This window comes from Schistosoma haematobium, chromosome 1 (genome assembly GCF_000699445.3).
Source record: "Schistosoma haematobium chromosome 1, whole genome shotgun sequence".
Classification (NCBI taxonomy): domain Eukaryota; kingdom Metazoa; phylum Platyhelminthes; class Trematoda; order Strigeidida; family Schistosomatidae; genus Schistosoma; species Schistosoma haematobium.
In genome coordinates, this window is record NC_067196.1 from 11,136,141 (window position 1) to 11,158,792 (window position 22,652).

The window sequence follows — 22,652 nt, forward strand, 5'->3', positions numbered from 1 at the left end:
TAATATTAGTTGCTAGTCAACATAGTGTACAGAAGAGTAAAAAGCTAATAAAGAATAAACAGGAAGAAACTCACACTAACTTGGTGCCGATGTTATTTTGTGTTGTCCTAACCAGTTGATGTGTGAGAGGCTCCATAGATGCAAGACCACTGGTAGTAGGCAGACGATTGTGCGGTTCTCTTGACTCTTTAGGGTAGTAGTGAGTGTCCCTTAGCGACCGAGTTTAGTTGAACAGTAATGGTAGGTCCAGTGAGTTACCTGTCTACTTCAAGTGAAGAAATAGGGAGGAAAAAGTAACTAATACGACTGAAAAGTAGGAGAAATAAGGCAAACTGAACTTGACGTCCATTTTGATCTAGACATGGAGAAAGCCTATGATGTCCGAGTGGGACGCAGATGTGTTCGTACGTGCTAGATGAGTCCAAGTGAGAACTTGATCAAGCAGTTTTACAAAGGTATGTAATTTATATGCCATGCGAATTTCGGAGGAAAGACTGTTTCATATTACTGCATACTTGATGAAGAAGTTTTCCCGAGTTTTCGATCTGTATTTCTCAACTTTGACCGTAGATACTTTGTTTCGAAGTTCGTATTCATGTGAATCTCGGGCAAGAACTATATTACATGTTGAATGAGCAAGGTTTTTGAGTAGTTTGGAGTAGAGAATCAAATTAGATCTAAGTTTCTCTCACAAAGGGGCGCTATCCTTAAGATCTGTCATTGGGAAATGTAGTCAATGATTGAGTCAGTCTTAAGTATTTTGTGGGTGAAGTCTCGCATCCCTTCCACCTTTAGTATATCAGATAGGCGTAAGTTGGAAAATAAGAACGAGCAGTATTCAATGACAGGTCTTACACAGACTTTATAAAGAAGGATTTTAAATTCATTTTGAGAGAAATTACGGTGAATGAAGCAAAGCAATTTACGCATTTCAGATGCTTTGCCTGAGATGTGTTCAGAGAAATTAAGACTGTGTGAGTAATGTACCCCTAGGTAAGTTACTGATGCCAGTCGCGGCAGTGTGTGGTTGTTAAGTGTTAGTTTTATTTTAAGAGACGTGTCTCCTATACATAACCAGCCGCATTTCTCTGTGTTGAGCTCTAACCTCCAGCATTTGCACCACTCGTCCACCATGTTCAGTTCATGTTGGATTGTTTGCATAGTACCACGTACATCGCAAATGTCAGTTTTTGTTGGGATAGTCAGAAAAATATACCAATAATTATCGCGTTAAGTCTATGGTGGCCTTGGACCTTAAATGTACATTTCCTATTGGTCGATGTTTATTTCACTTGTTAAATATTGTGTAAATGTTGTTCCCTAATTTATGGTACGATGTGGTTTGTTTGGTTAGTATATAAATAGAGTATGTCTGAAATACAATGATTCATAACTCAGAGGCTGTGACTTGTGTTTCTTGACTCAACTGGCTGGGACAGACAGCGAAGCAGGGCCAATCAGGGCACTAGGTCGTCCTTACGTGTTTTCCGTGTCACTGTAATCGATCGATATAAACGCTGCGCATCTATCCTGCGGTCACACCCGTTACAACAGTTTATAAATGACTCTTAAGTCACTGGCAAAGAGGTATGTCTTACCTGTGCTAAAGCACTTGCATATATTGTTGATGTAAACCATCAAAAGCAAAAGACCCAATGCACTATTCTACACAACATCATTGGTTATTGGTCGAGGTGTAGATGTTGTAAAGTTAATCTTGGTTATTTGGTATCTGTCCATGAGAAAAGACTTGATCCATTGCAATAGGGGTTTTGTAATTCCAACTGACTGAAGTCTGTTGATTAGGAGGTAGTGAGGTACTTTATCAAAGGCTTTCTTAATATCAAAATATAGTATAACCCCTAGTTTCTTCTGGTCACGTATACGAGCAACCTCGTTAAAGAAGTCTATCAGACATGTACTGCACGACCTTGTTCTAATGAAGCCGGGCCTATTAGATCTTCCTTAAGTAGGTGATCAGATAGTAGATTTTGTACCACTTTTTCCATTATACGTGATATAACTGCAGTGATATTTATAGGTCTGTAGTTTTCGACCAGGTTTCTTGGTCCTGATTTGTGTTCGAGTACAACATACTTTACCTTCCAGGTTTCGGGATATGTATCTGTCTCTGAAGATAATGTGTGTATTTTGAGTAATAGCGTCTGTATGTCCGGTATTGACATTTTATAAATGATTGATGGAATGTAATCGGCACCAGAACTCGCATTCGGATTAAGGGTTTTAATGCCGGTATGTGTACTCCTAATGTCAAAGTTTATGGCACTAAGACATTTTTTGCTGATGTATTTTATGTTGATATCTGGGGCATGAAACTTATTCCCATTGTGAGAAAATTATTCATTTAATAGTTCACATATGACGGTTTGGTCATTATATGTCACTCCACTGTGCAGTAAGGACTGAATTTTGTGATCTGCGTTCTTTCTTATGCGTTTTGCGAGGAGACGACACAAATTTTGTTTGTTGTGTTGATTTTGTACTCCGTCAAGTACAGAGTATACCTGATGCAGGGCACTGAAGTTTTTTGATATATAGTACGTCCTTTTCATTTTTCGCAGCTTAGACCTAGTCCTTTGGTTTATATAGGGAGTAATTGTTTTAAAATCAATTTTAGAGGGTATAGTAGTGTCTAGTGCAGATTTGGTGGTGGTATTGAATTTTTCTAATGTTTCTAGGAGGTAATCACTGGTAAAGAAACTGCTCCAGTCAGAGTGCTTTACTAGAAATCGAAAGTTTTCCCAGTCAGCGTTTGCATAGTCTCTATATTGGAAACGCGCATTTAATGTCTTTAATTTGTTGCACATGGCAAGAATCGAAAGGGTGCAGGGGAATATTTTACGATCGTTGTTGTGGAACTTTTCGTTAACCACCATTGATGTTGGTGTGATATTGTGGCAAAACATTAAGTCAAGAATGCTGTGATTTCGTGTAGGCAGGTGTACATGTTATTGTCAACCGTTTATGTCTAAGGACCTAAGTATGCTTTCAAAGCATAATAGGCCAGAATGTTTCGTCCACTTGATGATGGGAAGGTTGAAATCATCACATACAATTCTGTAAGTGAAATCAAGCGAGGCAGTCTGAACAAATGACTCGCTTATAATAGTGTCAGTTGAACTAGGAGTATCCGAAGCTCGAAATATGCATCCGATTAGCATTTTACATTCGTGAGTGTGCATAATAAGCCATATAGAATCACGAAGTTTACTGAGGACATGATTGCTATAGATTTCTTTCCTCAAATTTTTTGATACATTAACAAGACAACCACCACCCTTCTTGGTGACTCGATCACAGCGGAAGAGCTCATAGGTGTCTCTTTGTAGATATGTGTCTGTGGTATCGGAGGACAGCCGATTTTACGTTATCAAAACAAGTGAGGGGTTGTTTAAGAGCAATGTGGTGCGTAGGTGAGTCATCTTATTCTATACAGATCGAGCGTTGATTAACATAAGTGTCACGTACGGTGAGTGTTTGTCTAGTAGAAGGGTATGATGTAAACCCAGTGGATTGTCTGTTTTTCCATGAGAAAAAGAAGAATTGGGAGTGTTGACTCCATATTGACGAGCGTTTAGTTTATTACCAATAGTGTAATGCGAGAAAAGTAGTTGGAGGTTAGTTTGGCGAGAGGAGTATGCCTAAGAGTGAAAGGTATAGTTGAATGGTTGGGTAGTGTATTCGGGGAGTAGTCAGGAGGTTCAGTCAAGGAGCTTTTAAGACTAGAGATTGTTATCGACGTTGAGAAAGATGTTCCACTCCCCATTAGGTCGGAGTATATAAATGGTCTCAGAATAGTGGGATTGTCGCCCTCAATACATGGAGACCCCATAGCAGTACTGTTGAGAGGGGAGAGATCAAAGAGGATGAGATGGTATATATGTCAAATTGGGGGTGATCAAAGAGTTGTATAGGGTGGCTTGACTTAGATGGTATCTAGAATCACTAGATGGGCTCCCAAGTAGGCCAATGATTTGGCTTCCTTGTGTGTGGTGGGCAATTTTAGTCATACTATGGGTAGTTAGGGAGGTTGTATGCTTCTTGTAGGGAATGAAGGATTGCCTGATATTGTTGCCAAGAGAGGTGTCTGTGTTGTGTGTAGTTGTGTACTGGTTCATGGAGCTTGCAAGGTTCACACTATATGACTTACGGGTATCACGTGTAGGTGTGGTTCTTGTCGAGTGTTGTTCCATGTTAGGATGAGTGGGTACTTCCAGTTCGCTGTGTTTGTTGTAGGGCATTCTACTGCTGTGAAAAGGTGCATGTTTTGGATTTCGAGTGCTGGAGTACTGATGGGTTTTTACAGAGGATTTAGTATTATTTCGTACAGCGGTTTCTGAGCGGCTGTAGCTATTAGGGCAATTCCAGGTAGGATTATTTTTAGGCTTTTTATCGGAGCCGCTAGGGCGATACTGGGGCACTATTGAGGCATAGGTGGATTGGCATTTTGGGGTAGGCGAGTGTTTGGGCTGAGGATGAGTGGTTGCAGCTGCTTTATGTACGGTCTTGTTCTTAGGACTAGTAGCAGCATGCGACATGCCTCCATATCTCTATCATATCCTGAACACTAAATGTTTCAGTATTGTGAAAATCCTCACTTTGACTTTTCGTAAATAAATTTTTTACTTATTACATTGAAATTCAACGTCAGTATCCCTAAATGTCAATTGATACAGTTTACCTTATTCGTATCAAGCTGTATAATTGAGCTAGAGATTTATTTCGTCGGACGTAGGCTTGTTCATTTACACTTAATACAACCAATATTTTAAATACTTGTCAAAAATGGTTATTGTTGTAACCTTTAGCTGTTTCGGGTTTTACATTAAAAAAATAATATTCACATATGACGAAATATGTACAAACACTATTTTATTGTTCGTGTATTATGTTTAACAAAGGTAAGAGATGATTTGAAAAATAATTCCAGATTTTATAAGTAATGTTTGCAATGCCATTTAAAAATTCAGATGATGATTTGGCTAGACTGCACACTTACAAAATATTTGCTGTTGACATAACGTGAAAAAACCTAACGCGCATTTCCTAAGCACAATAACCGATTTGCATGACTGCTCACACAGTCAAGAATTTTTTGTCATAATTATAAACTGCTCAACTACAAAGGATGTACAGGTAAACGCAATTTACGCTTTTAATGGACTAGCGAAATAACTCATTTACTTTCCAATGTCTTGTTAACGAAACCCTTTTTAAAACGAAACTAAACATCTGTTTTTTTATTAAGAATTACTGTTTACAAAATAACCCAATCAATAATATTTTCTTTTTTCTGAGAAATCATTACTATTTTAAGATAGAGTGAAAGTTGCTTAATTTACCGACCCTTTAAGGTTAGCGTGATTTATACATGCCCTATACATTATTTTATTATAATGATTTACTGATATTTTGACACGCATATAACTTTTATTAAAATAACACATGTGTTAGTAACAAACTAATGGAAATACTTAGATGATAATTTGTATACTAAACATTTGACTACCTTTCAGCTTCAATAATTACTATTATTAACTATTAAATGCAGTTATCAGTTTTTCCAAAACTCATTTGATGATATACATATAATTTCTCTTGTCACGATAACTAACAACTTCAGTTCCGCTTCTACTTGATTGAAAAAAACTTTATCATGATATACATTACTGACAGGAGTATCGCAGTGCATTGAAATGGAGTTGGTGTATTTTTTTCGGAAGTTGAAATTTTTATCAAAACTGGAATGGAACAGTCGGATACAGCTATTAATTCTAAATAAAATTCGAATGTAAAAATGCAAGTTCGCACATCCAATCAAAGTATTCGGTGCTACTTCGACTTGAACTAACCAGACTACAAAGTTGCAAATTTTACGGCCAATAAAAAGAATCGATACAGGTGACATAATGTTTGTTCATTATCACTTGAGCACACACATTCAAAAAACAAGTTCACCAACCACCAATTCGTAAATTTTTTTATCACACCCCATAATTTCTAATCAATAGGTGATAGGGAATCACAGTGGCCGTGCACATAATATCAACCTCCATAGTGCATCTCGTCTAATTGTCCTACGTCTCTGTAGTTTTAGCTTGACCATCTACAGGTAATGATCTAGAGTTATGTCAACCGTTCTTTTCACAAGTATATCTTCTATGAACCTTCTGAGTGTTTCATCGATGAATACGTGGTTGATATGGTTTATTACAATGCGATTCGGTGGAACCCATGTATCTATATGTACATTTTTATGAAGGAAAAGGGTGTCACTTATGGACATACTGTCGAAAGCACAGAGTTTTTTAATGACTCGACTGGATTAGTATCTCATTCGTTAATCCAAGCTGTGAGTTATTGGCCGGGCCATTAGGGTGAACGTCAGCCCGCTTTATTAGAATAAATACTCATCCTGCGCCCAAATCATAGATCGCTATACTGAGATGAGCCGAGGGCCTTTATTTAGGCAGAAAATCTTCTACATTTCCCACACTAAGGCGTGGTCCCAGATAAGTGAGGGTTAACACATCATCTCAATCTTCAGGAAAGAGGCAGGAAAGACACTTCGAGCTGGCAAAAGGTGTCTTTTCTTTCGGTACCCTATAGAGTTAAGGGATCTCTGGTTTATGGTGGTTCACATACAACCGTCTCAATGGCAAATTTATTTACATCGCAAAGTACGATTTCACGAGGAGCCACACCTATGTCATCAATCTGCTAACCGTGGTAGATAGCCGGATCATTATCCTTAGTCACAAAACTAAAGAGTATGTTACGTATCTTGGCTCCTTAAAAGCTTTTGGTAAGACTAGCAGTCTACAAAGTCAGGATAACATGTATTCGGTCACAGTTGACAAACCGGTTTAAGCAATTTGAATAACCAGTCATTTAAGGACAGAGTAAATTATTCATTTCCGTTGGCTACGGGCTATCTTAATTTCCCCAGGGTACAGTATCAGGAATTTCAGATTTTTACTTAACACATACCACATATCCCACCACGCATCTATTAAAGTATTACCGTTTGGAGGTCTAAAATATTTGGCAGTAACCCAAAGCACCAAGGATATACTACTGTATCAAGAGGATCATACTCGGTTTCACGGCTCCAAGGATAACCGTAAACCAAATTCCAACTTTGCAAATTGTAAATCAGTTTACCTAATACATGTTAAAATATACATTTACAAATTGAAAAATTTCATACTGAAAGGGACTAGTTTAAAAACCCTAAGTATTGTAGTTCCATATAACCTAAAATCATATGCCAACCTAGATAAGAAAACCTTCAGAGCAATACCTTGATGTGGTATATTTTAAGCGCCTTTCTGGACAGACTGAAAGTAAACCTTCTACATGGATTCCGAGTTTAATTCAGCCAAAACATGAGCATCGTAGCATTTTTTTACCACTCAAACGTATAGGTCCACCATATAATATCGGAAATCGAGCCGCGAAATTAACTAGAAGCCCTGAGCCTAAGTCTTAAGAGAGATGTCTCGAGACGCAAGATTTTTACTTTTCAGAAAGTAGGTACCCTGGTAGCAACCTACCGAAACCTGAACGCCTCCAAGCGCCCTCTGTATCACTCAACTAAGTTCAGTTTCAACACAAATTATAGGGAGACTGCACAAAAGTTGGCGAAATGCAATTGAGCCTTAACCAAAACATCCAACAGTTGGTATTCACTTGCACAACAAAAGTAACGAAAGTAGCAACTAATCAAAAAGTGTAGTTTTCTTTTATAACTGACAAAAATAAACAGCATGTGATTATTTATGCACTTTGGTTGTAGTTACAAAAATTGTCCAACTACTATGTCACTGCAGTTGATTCCATTTTCACACCTTTGTTTCTTCTAAATATTGCCCAATGCCTTCTATGAGCTTGATTTCTTTTGCACTTTTCTCTCTCAGAATGTCTTGAAAACACTGTTTCTCATAATCCATCAGCATGCGAAGTATTTTCACGTTAGACGCGAACCTATAAAATGCTATACATCGCACTCACAGACATTTGAACTATGTACAGTAGCTTCTAAATTAGTTTTTGACGTCGAAATAGGAAAGAATTATGTTTCCTAGAAACTTACAAAGATTGAAACTGTTCCTTAACATCTACTCTCAAGCTTCAAGGAATCAATCAGAGTAACCTCATCCTTTATAAAGTTGTTGTACATCGGGTGTTCCTTGTTTCCTCACACCACATTCAAATATTACTTTCAGGCCTGTCAGATTTGATATTCCCGTTCGGCGGGGTTTTGATTAGAATGGTTTGGTTCTAAGTGTTCACGCTCTCATCTGTAATCTTTTAGGAGGTGTCGAAATCTGATGTTGATAAGCCCTTTAAACTAAACGGTCTTTTTCTTGCCCCAGATGCTTCTCAGTATATACTATCAATTGTCCAACGTGTTGAGCCTGGAAAACGACAAAAGGTTCTTCGTAAGCTGGTAGAAACAATCCTTAGGCAAAAAATTGATAACAACAGAATTACAAAGGCACTGTGTGAAGCAGCTATCAAAGAGTGTCGAGCAGAGCATTCTACAGATAATATTGTCCTATACGTCATTGATGCTTTTTCGGTAGGATACTTCAGTTCGCTTTCATGTCTTTATAGGTTCCGTACTTTCGTTTCTCCAAACCCCTGAAGAAGTTTGTCCCATTTGTGCCTGCTGATTCATCAGAGAATCGTTTAATATTTCCAGTGTCACCAGATGCAAAGGCTTTTTTGTACGCTCATCGCTACGAGGTATTCCGACGTTTTTGATAGGTATCTAATAGCCGTAGTTACATATCTGCAAGCTTGTTTGTATTTATATCCACAAGGGAGGACAGGTGCCGAAATTGTATTTCAGTTAAAAAAGACCACACCACGTAATTCGTTAAACTCTGTTGACCCATAGCTGTTGTCTATGTCTTCGTTCCATAGTGTTTCTAAAATTGAAAAGTAGAAAACAAATATGTTCCACTCTACAGCACCAGAAGGTATATTCCTAAAGTGAACAGAGTCCATAGTGGATTAATCTGCTATTCTCCTCTTGTTTCTGGAACTTATTGATACTGCGGACTGAAGATCAGGGTTTTATGACTTTGGATTTATGAATCGAGCCTAGAATACAAAATACTTCATTTGTTACCTAACTCCCACAAAAACATTTTTTAACATAAGTGCAGCAACATCACTGGAAAAAGTTATAAACGTAGTGTCATAATCAGCATAGAGCTTAGGATAACGTGTAATTCAAGGAACGACAGTTATCCTTTCCTGTACCAAAAGAATTGTAATTTAGAACATCCAACCACATAAATAGCGGGACCAAGTAACTTCTGCCAGCATAACCTAGTGGTATACGTAAAGCACCAATTTAAGTGAATTTGTTCCCATGAGAATTCAAAACAGAAGTTATGTTATGAAATACTTGTATGTTCACTAATTGAGCTGGTGTTTCAAAGGTTTATAGTACATAAACGTGTAGGACCTCTCTTAAGACAAACTAATTTGAGTGTGTAGGCCTGTTGCGGTGTAAGTTAAATCAATTCCAGTCGTTTGTCAAGATTATGTATATGTCTATTCCTTTCCTTGCTGTTGTGCACTCAGCAGTTGAGACGATAGCAGTATCTTGTAGTTTAGCTGAACCATTTTAGTTAAGGGTCCTGAAACAAAACTGAGGGAGTAGTCACGTAATTACTTACGCTTGTTACTCCTGATGGAGCATAGGCCACGTAATATCCATATAATATTAGAAGCATATTTTGTACGTATTTCTCACTCTATTCCCATTTTTGTTTACTGTTTAGCCAATAACATGTGGTTCTCATACTCACTGGACATCTAATCACTAATGTATTTATTTATGTGCACACATAAACATTGGTACAAGGGGGCACTAAATGCATATGCATCACACAGTAACAATGAGGCTAGTGGTAGTTATTATTGATTTGTATGAGGGCTGTGATACTACCCGGGTGACCAGACCGACACAGGTGTTTCTTAGGGGGCCACACCCGGAGCCTTCGATCTAAAGGTCTGATACACAAGACAGTGGAGCAACGTCAGGAGATGCAGTCCCATGGTAACCGGTGACCGACAATAGGTTCATACGCCTTTTGTCTCCTCAGGTCCTGGAGCCCATGTACACCATTAGTTTGCTATCAGGGTTTCCCAACTCCCCTAGGTGGGTCTTGCGTGTACACCAACCCGGTTGAAGCTCCGGACATTTGCTTTTCATCCTCTCAATTTTGTAGACAACTAATGCCGCTCGGAGGTAGTGAGTAGGACTTCCCTGGCAGTGGCTGGGACGTTCAGCTTAAAGTTATTCCAACACAAATTATCTTTTGTCCACATGTATACTTTCTGGATGCCCTGGTACGGCCGAGAGTGGGGAGAGTCCGCTCTACCTCTCGAAATACTCTCACACGGCTGCGCGTATACAGCCTCTGTCAGGGAAGTCCTACTCATTACCTTCTCGTGGCGGGGGTGTTGTTTACGAAAATGAGAGGACGAAAACGAATGTCCGGCGCTTTAACCGGATTCCAAACCAATGGTGCACATGGGCTCCAGTATCCTGAGAGGACAAATGGCGTATGAACCAATCGTTGGTCACCGGCTACCATGGGACTGCATCTCCTTACGATGCTCCACTGCCTTGTGGGTTAGACCTTTAGGTCAAAGGCTCGGGGTGTGGCCCCCTGAGAAAACCACCTGCTTCGGTTTGGGCACCAGGGCAGTATCACAGCCCACACGCAAATAATGAACTCTCTATATCTATGGGAACTACTTTTCTCGCTTCGAAAAACAATCAAATGATTCAAATTGTTACCATTACTATTATTGTCATTATTATTACTATTATTATTATTGTCACTATTATTATTATTATTATTATTATTATTATTATTATTATTATTATTATTATTATTATTATTTACCACATTATTCATCCTCTTTTATACTTATACATTGGCTCGTCTTTGTTGGAAATTCGACTGTATCTAAACGTTCTCGAGTCACTGTCCGGTTGAAAATTGCATGTTTCCACTGAGTATGAGTACTGAAGCAGTTTTTCTGAAACCACGTGCGCCATTCAAACTGGCTGCCTTCAACGTTCGCACACTTACACAGGTCGGACAACAGATAGGGCTAGCTATGTCTTTGGAAAGTCTTAATATCGACGTGTGTTGTCTATCCGAGACCCGTATTCAAGACTCTGGCGAAGTACTACAAATTCGATCTCAATCTGTCGCTTCGAAAAGTTTGTTTTACGTGCGCTTATCCGGGGACCCTGTGGCATCTTCGTCTGGTCTTGCTGGCGTTGGTGTCGCACTAAGCACTAGAGCTGAGGCAGCACTAATCGATTGGATCCCCATTAACAGTCGGTTATGTGCTGTTAGATTAGAGAGTTCCATCAAAGTGAGGAGAAATCGGCGTGAAAAACGATGTCTTTTCGTCATCTCCGCCTATGCCCCGACAGATTGCAGCCCGGATGCAATCAAGGATGAGTTTTACCACCAGTTATCTGTTCTTCTCCAGAAAGTGCGTTCGACAGATATCGTAGTACTAGTTGGAGACTTGAATGCTCAGGTCGGGCGTCTAGGCACAGAAGAGAGTCGTTTAGGTGGCCGATGGGGACTCGTCGGTCGCAGGTCAGATAACGGGGACCGTCTACTGCAACTTTGCACAGACCACAACCTGTTTCTGGCTAGCACTAACTTTCGGCACAGTCATCGCCGATGTGCCACTTGGCGTCCTCCCTCTGCATCTCAAGTCTGGACTCAGATTGATCACATCGCGATCAGCTACCGCTGGCGTGGTTGTGTACAAGACTGCCGCTCCTTTTGGAGTACCTATCTGGACTCTGACCATGCCTTGGTCTGCGCCAATCTTACCTTACTTTTCAGTGGATAACGAAGTGACCGCCATCAACGGGTTGATACTAGCAAGCTGGTTGCAACTTCTGTTGCTAGTAAGTATCGAACCGAGCTAGCCTCTAGGCTAGCTACCACTCCACCGAAAAGTATAGATGAGCATTGGTTGCAATTGCATGACGCCATGAAAATGGCGGGTACAGTCAGTTGTGGGTTCGCGAAACGTCCCGCTTATAAGCACTGAGTTTCTGCAGGTTCCTTACAACTCATTGAAGCTCGTCGGTCTACTCCGGGTGACCGTGAGTTTGACCATAAACGAAGGATGTTACGTACTGAAATTGAGCAAAGCTTGCGTAAGGACCGAGAAGCCTAGTGGTCGAAGCGTGCTAATGAGCTGGAAGCAGCAACTGCATCTGGTAACTACCGGGAGCTCTTCCAACTCATCCGAGCCACTGGCAGCAAAAAGTCTGGTGTGAGTGAAACAATCTGCGAGGATGATGGGATGCCAATCACTAACAACCATCGACGTCTTGGACGTTGGGCAGAATTTTTTGAAGGGCAGTTCAACTGACCTGCTGCTCCGGCAACATCGGTCAGACTGTCCTGCCCTCCATGGCCGGTGACGACTGATCCACCAAACGAGGAGGAAGTCCGCAAGGGACTCCAACTCTTGAAGCGTTACAAATCACCTGGCCCAGATGACTTACCTCCGGCTCTTTTTAAAGATGGTGGTGACTTTTTGACTAAGGAATTGACGACGTTGTTTACAAAGGTTTGGGAACTAGAGAGTGTACCAACGTCATGGAATGAGTCGATAGTTGTCCCTATCTTTAAAAAGGGTTCACGTCGTTCCTGTAACAACTATCAGGGGATAAGTCTACTTCCGATTGCGTCCAAGCTATTGGCTTCCGTCATACTTCGTAGGTTGTTCAAAACTTGAGAAAGATTGACTCGCGAGGAGCAGGCTGGGTTTCGTTCTGGTCGAGGATGTATTGATCATATCTTCACCCTTCGCCAAATGTTAGAACACCGCCATACTTATCAAAGGCCAACAATCGTAGTGTTTCTTGACATCAGGGCTGCATTCGATTCGTTGGACAGGACTGTCCTCTGGGATTGTCTATTGAAGAAGGGTGTGCCTGAGAAGTTTATTAACACCTTTAAGGCCCTATATACAAACACCTCAGGCAGAGTGAGGGCATACAACCACCTCTCTCCATTGTTCCATTCGAGCAGTGGGGTTAGGCAGGGTTGCCCAATCTCACCATTCCTCTTCAACTTTGCCATCAATGACATTCTGGAAACAGCTCTGATGGATGTAAGTAATGGTGGTGTGGATCTGTTGCCTGGAGAAAGATTTCTGGACCTTGAGTATGCGGACGATATTGTCTTACTGTGCGATAATGCCCAAGATATGCAATCCGCACTTAATCAGTTGGCAATCAGTGTCCGTAGGTATGGTATGTGCTTTGCACCTTCGAAGTGCAAAGTACTTCTACAAGACTGGCAGGATTCCAATCCTATACTCACCCTGGATGGTGGGCAGATAGAAGTAGTCGAGAAGTTCGTGTATCTAGGTAGCTGCATAAGTGCTGGTGGTGGTGTGAGTGATGAGATCAATGCACATACAGTGAATGCCAGAGCGGCTTATGCCAATCTGGGCCACCTCTGGCGCCTTCATGATGTTAGTCTGGCTGTAAAAGGTCGGATCTACAACGCGTCGGTGAGAGCAGTTTTGCTCTATGCTTGTGAAACCTGGTCTCTCCGAGTTGAGGATGTTAGACGACTCTCTGTGTTCGATCATCGCCGTCTCCGAAGGATTGCTGACATTCAGTGGCAACACCATGTCAGTAATGCAGAGGTTCGGCATCGTGTGTTCGGGCACAGAGATGATAATGCAATCGATGTCACCATTTTGAAACACCGACTTCGGTGGCTTGGACATGTTCTCCGAATGTCGTCCCAGAGAATTCCACGTCGTGCATTATTTGCCGACTCTGGGACTGGTTGGAAGAAGCGGAGAGGTGGTCAGTGCATGACATGGTGTCGTGGTATGAAAGAAAGCTGCAAAGGACTGGCTTCTGTTGGTCCTTCACGACTCCCTGGTTGGGGTCCGAGAGATGGTGCTACACAGTGGCTAGAGACGTTATCAGATATGGCCCAGAATAGAAGCCAGTGGCGATCCTGCTGTAACCTTTTACTTTCTTCATAAAAAGTGGTTGTGTCTCCCTTACCTGAAAGATTTCTTCCGATTGTACCTTTCCGTTCCGTCATTACCACCACACTACCTTACATCAATTTCTTCGTTATTGTTCTCCTTTTTTTACGCTCCTTACCTTTTTTTCTTCTCTCTGCGAATTCTCATTGTTTCGTGTGGCGCATATATATTGGCGCTCTCTTGTACCAATATTTATGTGTTCAAATAAATAAATAAAATACATCATAACATTGCTAAAGTTTGAGGGAACGTTTGGCTAGTTTGCTAACCAAGCACTCAGTTGTAGGGTGTGATCGCACTTCGTTCTAGGCTGTAGGAATAAAATAAGTGTTATACTAAACCAGATGTAATTACCTATCCTCATTGTAAACTTAGTTTTAAATTCATTTTCGTAACACATCGTAAGTGCGCATTTCTAAATATCCCTAAATTAGGGGGAAGTAGCTGCTTAGTTATCCCTGGCTCTTAATAGTTCTACAGCTGATATCACCGCGTGATGTTAACTATCACATTGATCAAATTCACTTGTAGAATATTAGTAATTTCCTTCAAAATTTATGTGCAAACTTTATCCAGTCAACTGTTATTGCGCTCTATATTTATATGAATTGTACAGGAACATTCACCACTACTAAAATAGTTTTAACAGTATATATTCTTTATATTTGAAAGGAACTCATATGCTATACCGTATAATTGCCTTCAGATGTTTGGGCTCTTACTGCTTTCGAAATCTTGTAATTTGAGTTACTCAGCATTAACAAAGACGATGATACCTAGCGTAATTTATATGTATTAAATAACTAGTTTTCTAAGATTCCCGTCCTCCCAATTTTTTAAAAAAATCTGCATTTTAGGTTATATATCAGAGAATTTCGCGGCATCAATTATTCTCTCAGACAGCTGCTTTGGATGGGCCTCATAGTACAAATTATCGTCTTAGACCGATTGAATATTTACTTGCTTCTGGATCAAGAATAGATTCAGCTGTTGTATTAGGACTAATCAGTCAACTTCGTGAAGGTAAATGGTATGCTGAAGATCCATCAGGGATAGTACAATTGAATTTACAACAAGCTATTTTTCATGAGGTAAGGTTTGTTAAAATATATGTATGCAGACTATATGAAATGGTCTAAGACAATTATTGTCTAGAAATTGATATTAAAGATGTTCACGACCTAAAAAATCAACTGTTTTCACTCATTTGTCGTAGGAAATTGTATACCGTTCTTATTTTTTCATCAGTTTTTAATTTGGTTTTGATCTTAAATACAAAATAGTTTCTACATGTACTATATGAACTCAGATTAGGTTGTTTGTAATGCTAGTGTCTTCTCAATAAACATTACTTATCCAGATAATTCATAAAAACATGTCGCAGTATTCAACCAATAAACAAAAGCGAGGTTTTTGTATTGTAGATATTTTACTGTCAGTTATTCTGAGATCTAATCGGTTTTTCTTTCACATATATTATTCTGTTTTCTTTAATATACCAAAATTTGGTACAACTGGACATCAAAAGTAGTATGCAGTGCAGAAAAAAGGAGGTAGTCATTACAATCTCAGTGGAAGTATACGTGAACATGAGTGGTTTGTAATAGGAGATACATTTCACCTAACAATGCAACTGAGGAAGACGTTCATTTTAGGCGGTTTCATATTTTTGTTGAGAATACAAGAGGAAACTACGATACAGTCTCCGGCTTTGATTCCGACCCAATCCTGATGATATTTCAAACCGTTAGGGTGCATCATCTCCCGAACTCCAACCAAGGAGTCGTAATGTGTCATATCACATCAGGACTTGATATCATAAACTGACCACGTCTCTTTTTCATTCAGTATAAGTCAAGAAATAATGCATGATATTGTTTATGGCAGTTAGGAGATAAAAAAATGGATACCTGGAGCATTAACCGGGGATAGTGGATACAGAGGGAGTTGGAAAACTCTGATTCCAAACAAATGGTGCACATGGGCTCCAGGATCCTGTAGGAACAAATGTTTTGTAACACTAAGAGTTCCGTACAAAATCTATTTTCGTTGACTGTTATTTATTGGTTATCCACAAGCTGCACAATTTAGTAGTTCCATTTTCTATCACAAGCTGTTTTTTGGAATTTCCCGTCGAATAATATAAGCAAACTGTATACCCGAATATTCTTTCACGATTTATTTATTCTTCACTGATATACAATAAATTGTTTCTTTATTTGAAGTAACAAATCCTACCTCTTTTATGGCGTTTTGACTGTTTGGTACTGAATTCTCCCAAAATGTTTGCAATGCAAATCTTGATTTATATGCTGCAATTATGTTACTAAACGGTAGTTGCGTTAATCAAATCTGTAAAAAGGCAAAGAGTGTTCATGTTAGTTTTAACTAAAAACAACACTAAGTCAATACCATTTTAAACCTAACTAGACTTTCTTGTGACTGTTATATTGTTTGTTAATACAAATAATTGTAATAACATAGATTTTTACTTACTCTGTGAACTAACCTTAGTTAAACAACTATTGAGAATCATGAAACACTGTGCTGGGCATATATGATCTCAAATTACAACTTATAAGAAGCGAATCAATATCGATTAAGTTGGGATTATCTCAGCAAATTATTGTTCGGCGTGAACTCATGGAATTACAGTATATTTTTACGATGATGTGTGCTAATGACAAATACTTAGTTTAATTACTCCAATCATTTTTTTAATTGGTATATAATTTCGATTAGTTTTTATTTCGTTTCAATGTAAGAAAACTTCATCTACGAAACTGATATTTTTATCTTAGTTGGGGGAGGGAATGAAAGAGGGTAGAAGCAGTTTTTCACGGTATTGAAATCGGAGTCGTGAATTATCACCATAGCATACGAACGTATCACTCTAGGCAAGTGTTTTGTTGCCTTTTTGAAATGTTCAACTATGCGGATTCACAACCACACTGGGGATCGAACACAAGACGTTTAGTATCACGGCGAGATTGTAAACGTAAGACCAATTAGTCAGTATCCAATGACTTTTATTTCTAATTCCAACCAATTCACGATTTTGCATATCTGTCTTGTAATGTGATTAGTAGATAACATTCGACATGGTTGAAATCCACTGGTCACTGCTTTTTACGGGAATTACTCTTTGGAATTCGTGCAACATTCCATTACTCTCCAGTACTCTCGGGTTGCCAGTATTTTTCTAAGATCAGTTAGAGATGTAAATTGTGAGGTTCAACAATCTCTACAAACCATTCTACAACATGGATTTCAGTTTTGTCAGGAAGTGATACTGTTGTTTCTTAATATATATCATTTGACTAGTCTCTAACTGAGACAGTTCAGTTTATAAAATTCACCTCACGAATATATATACATAATTTTTTTCTCAGTTGACACTATAATAAAAGTATATGGAAATTGATTTTTCCTTACTTAGGTAACTTCTGGAACCAACAAATATATGACTTAGGCGAATGCCCATTTCATGCTGGACTAAATGTGACAATCATTACTCAATGGTCTGCTTAGTCTTATGAATATCTCATACGCGTTCAGCAAACACATCTATAAATGTCTGGAACTTGTAATTTTCTCTCATTACTGTGAACCTGACTCTGAAACTAAAGCTACTTTTGCATTAAAAAAGCCAAGTGAATGTAGTATTCCCAGTTGCTTGTCAAGTGACGGTAAACAAGATAGAATGTTCCAGATAAAATACTGAGTAGTTTCTTTTAATGATTAATATTTTCAGAGTATTTTTTGTAAAATATACTGCATTTTATTATTTGCTGTCTAGGGACTACTCCCTGAGGGATCCATTGCACTGATTGAAGGCTTTTATGATGATAAAATATTATACGTCACTGGTATTGGTCTTCCACCTTGTGAATCATCGGAAATTTCACGTCGTGCTTTTTCTGTCAGTAATCCATTCGGTGGTTGTGATACTAATGATTCTCCTGCAGCACCCTTAGATACAAAGATGCATAAACTCTTGACAACTACTCAGGTAATTATTTCATAATCCATAGAACTCACAAATTTAATTTGTTCAGCAGTATGACTTGGATTTTGTATTACGAGTTTATTGCGCTTAGCCTTACTATTAAATCATATGTGACATAGACCTTGGTATGAATATGCGTTGGCTTAATTTACTTTAGTATATAAGCATAATTAGATGAAATTGACAAGGTGCATAGCGAAGGAGTTGAAATAATGTAGTAGCAATGATAATGAGGGATACTAAGCGTTGAAAATACTGCTTTACTGCTTTTAAATCGGCCTACCTGGTATAGTTAGGACCTAAAGGAATAACTGTTCCATCCAATATTTCTTGATTGGGTCATCATGATATCTCACATCTAAGTCAATGTGGTCGGGAAAGGAAACAATCTTGGATTGGAAGGATATTATACACTTCATGATTTTTATAATATAAATACTAACCTTTCATTTGTCAACTAATTTATCGATACTAATTGGAATAGGCGATAAAAGTCATTGTTTTCATAATGAAATGTGTTAAAGTTATCGATTTTCACCAAAAAATTATCACATTAAGAAAATGAATGTCTTAAAAAAACCTCCCCAGAATGGCTTAAATGTAACTGATATAATGCTGTAATATTTAGGTTTCATATTCAGTCAATAAATTAGTCATTCCCCGGTTCATGTTATTCATTTAAACAGATTTTTGTTTCCTAATTAAAATAATATGATTATTCCAAAAAAAATACTGTTATCCGCTATATTATTGATTCTATCTTTTAGGCTGGTTCAGATGCTATGCTTGTAATTTTGGGAGAAACTCATCTGGACAAACCAGATACTTTAGACCAGTTGACTACTCTTTTCAGTGGTTATTCATCGTGCGCTCCAGTTGCGTTTATATTAAGTGGTAATTTTCTAAGTGCTGATTCCATCGGAAAGACGTGCACCGAACGTGTAAGTAATGGGCTATTTTCTATGTAGATAAATTTGTAAAATCTCAATTGTATGGATTCGTAACCTTTTATTATCATTCATTATGATTTGAATGAATGCCTCCATATCAGAGCGAAATAAATTTATCTAGACCAACTTCAAATGGTTATAGTCTAAACCAAAACGAAAGGTTTTTAATTTTGTCTTCCGGTTTCGTAGCTCAGACAATTTTATTCCTGGCAAGCAACAACTTTAAGCATAAGGAGAGAGATCTGACATGGAAACGTCAGAACGTCAATGATAGACCATATTGTTAGCAACCGGTGGAGAGGCTTAGTAGAATACCGACCGTTCTGGGGTACATGTTCAGATTGATCCGCATTATAGTTCGAGCACGCGTTTGCTTGCATCTTACTGGATATAGGAAATCCACAACAAGAAGACCCCTTAAATTATACCCCTAACGGTAAAAAAAGAAGTGTATAGAATTCTTAATAATGTTTTAAAAATGACTTGAAGTTTATCACGTTTCATTGGTTTAATTCTGTTCAACTGGTGGCTTTTTCTATAGTTTACAACACATACTAATCCTAGCTAAACCATCATTGAAAATTAGAAAACATCGGACCGCTGTTTCATGCTGGAGTGCCTCCAGAATATTCAGTCATAAATAATAGTTGATTTTATACAGCATAATTTTTGAGTATATGAAGTACTGGTTGAATGTGTTGTTTTCTAAAAACTGTTCCAATTTTTGGATGGTGATTTACAGTGGCATACAATACACGCGTTTCATCCTATTTATAATTCCGATTATATGTACGGACATCCGAATGTTGATGTTCACACTTGAACTTGAACGTAGTATATTTAGCTGTAAACACCAAAACGTAATTCACTTAGCAACTTTGTCCAGATAAACGCTAAATTACTCGATGTATATGATGCTTATGTTTACTATTAATAAGGGCTTGAATTGTCCTCCTGCTGTTATTCAGGATTATTCAAATACTCATTAAGAATAATTTAAGTTGTATTCCAGAAAGTTTGTTACAGCCAGCTAATTTGCTTTTTATTTGAAAATTTTGTTATAAAACAGATACTTCGATTGCACATCTGAGTGTCCCTAACAATAAAAAATTATTTCACTGGGCTAATATCTGTTGGTGTCATAAATGTAATAATTTTTAACCATTCATTCTACGGGGTTTTCTTACACCTTGATTATAGATTTGTATTGATTACAGTCTTTCTGTCTTAAAAATGTATGTGCATCTATTTTGACACCGTATACTGAATTTTTGTTTGTTAAATTTTAAAGGATCCATAAAACGAAAATATAGTACTGATAATTCTATTTTCAATTAGAGGTTAATTCTACGAAGATTATTACGACAGTTAATCACAATTTTCAAGAATAACTTTCCAGATTCAGAGTCTCAACACACCTCTCAATCCAACCAGTCACCAAAATTGATACTGATTCCTGGTCCTGAAGATCCTGTTTATGCTCCGAAGCATATTTTACCACGACCTAGTTTAGGCATTGATTTAATTTCTGATAATAAAGATCGTTCTTCATCCAGTTGTCCACCGTGGCTACATTTAGCATCAAATCCATGTCGACTGCGTTTGTACACTCGTGAAATTGTTATTTTCCGTGTTAACTATAGTCGTCTATTAGTTAGACACTGTATTCATCTACCTACATTAAACAATTTGGATTCGTATGTTGAAACAAGTGAAAAGATTGAAAGTTCTATTTCAAGAGAAAATTCTGAGGTAAGAATTATTCTATTGTTATATGTATACAAAATACACTTTTAGTGGTTTTAGCAGAATTTCATTCAATAAGAAGTTACGAGTAAATAGCAACTAATAACTACGAGTTTAAGTGATTATTGTCAAATGAATTTTTCAATACTTTTTGTATGTGGCTGACTACTGTTCAATTACAGATTTATACAGTGTTCACATTATTGATGTCTCAAGTTGTCTTTCACTGTCATTCTATATTCATGATCACATGGAAGATTTACTTGTCTATTTATGAAGCTTTGTAAAAAAAAAACGTTCAAGAAAGCCGACCGGTGTCAAAGAATTAAATCTGTCATTATCTTTTCTATATGCTACTTTTTCCCATAGAATATCGTTTCGTGAATGCATATTACACATTGCCACTTCTTTTTACATTTCAGACGGCGGTTGATATGGATAGTGAGGCAGTTGCTACCACTAGTAGTAGTGCTTCATCAATAAAACAAGATACTACTTCAAAGAAGCATAAAACAACAACGGAATATTTAGGTCAATGCCTTGCACGTTGTTTAGCTAGTCAAGCACATCTCTTACCACTTTTAGGTCATATAGCACCTGTCTATTGGTATTATGACCAAGCTTTAAGTTTAAATCCATTACCTAATTTAGTTGTCGCTATTGAACCGGAACCATTGGCCAATTTAAATGCTTCACAACCAGGATTAGTGACCACTGGTAATTGTCGTTTTATTAATCCAGGTCGATTTGGTCATATGGAATATTCCAATGAATTGTCAGACCTCCAGAAGAAGTATACTTTCAAAGTTTATTATCCAAGAACTGAAATTGTTGAGGATAGTTGTTTACCTTAAATATTAATGTATATCTTTTTTCTCGAAAATGTATATTTTATAACAGAAAATTAATTATTAATAGAAAGTCCTTTTATTTCCAGATTTTATCTTATGCCTGGAAATTGAGTTGTCTGATTATTTTGGTGAGAATTAATAAATTTTAGGTTGTATTCCTCACAGATATTGATCCCTTTTGAGCTATCATCAAAAACCAGGAAGAACTGGACAATTGTTTCGTTTTAGTACGAGGGCCCTCGGTAGTGTGCGCTCATCTCCTTAATCAGTAATCAAACCCAGAACCTTCAAGTCTCTGGTACAGGTTCAAGTTTAATCAATTTACGATATAACACGAAGATCATCCAATACAATTAATCACAACTGTTTCACATATGAAATGTCTAATATTGTTACGACCTCAGGAGCACCAATAATATGAGCAGTTAATACCATTTTTCTAACAATGAGATTTAATAGTTGCGGCTTCCTTAGATTACAATCAATGTCTAATTTACTAACAACGACTGATAAGTTATTCATGAGCATGTTACCTCTAGTGTTGTGAATGAGAACTCGGTAACAACCGACTTGTTTAATACAAAATTACAGAGCCATAAATTGAATACATCATTTGCAAATTTCCACCATTTGTCCTTCACATTCTGCATGATTATTTAAATTCACAGTTCCGTTCTATTTTCCAATCTATTTCCTTCAACTCAACCTTCTTAGCCTTCTGCCAGGTTTTCCACTTCCGACTGGCGTTACATACTACTTACGCCGGCAGACATGAATAACATGCACCACACTAGTAGCATTTTCTTCACTTGAATCGTTAAAGTACTGATTATTAAGTGATATTAAGTCATTTCACGGTTCTTTCAATTATTAAGCAAGGCCTATCACAGTTGCATGGAAAAGAATCTGATTTTGTGTTAATGGGGTGTGAATATTCAAAAACCACAATGTAGTCTATCATCGACGGAATATCTGCTTAGACGATAG

The 22,652-nt window shown here is 38.0% G+C and overlaps 1 protein-coding gene across 1 annotated transcript; it reads left to right on the forward strand.

The window, feature by feature from the left end:
• The first annotated feature begins 8,205 nt into the window (after positions 1-8,205).
• On the forward strand, positions 8,206-21,750 carry POLE2 (DNA polymerase epsilon subunit 2). The gene is made up of 8 exons (XM_051210047.1): positions 8,206-8,296; positions 8,339-8,605; positions 8,641-8,772; positions 14,967-15,200; positions 17,909-18,121; positions 18,886-19,059; positions 20,407-20,820; positions 21,237-21,750. Exons 1-8 carry the CDS (start codon positions 8,294-8,296, stop codon positions 21,666-21,668), a joined length of 1,869 nt encoding a protein of 622 aa, XP_051073139.1. The 5' UTR covers positions 8,206-8,293; the 3' UTR covers positions 21,669-21,750.
• Positions 21,751-22,652: the final 902 nt, after the last annotated feature.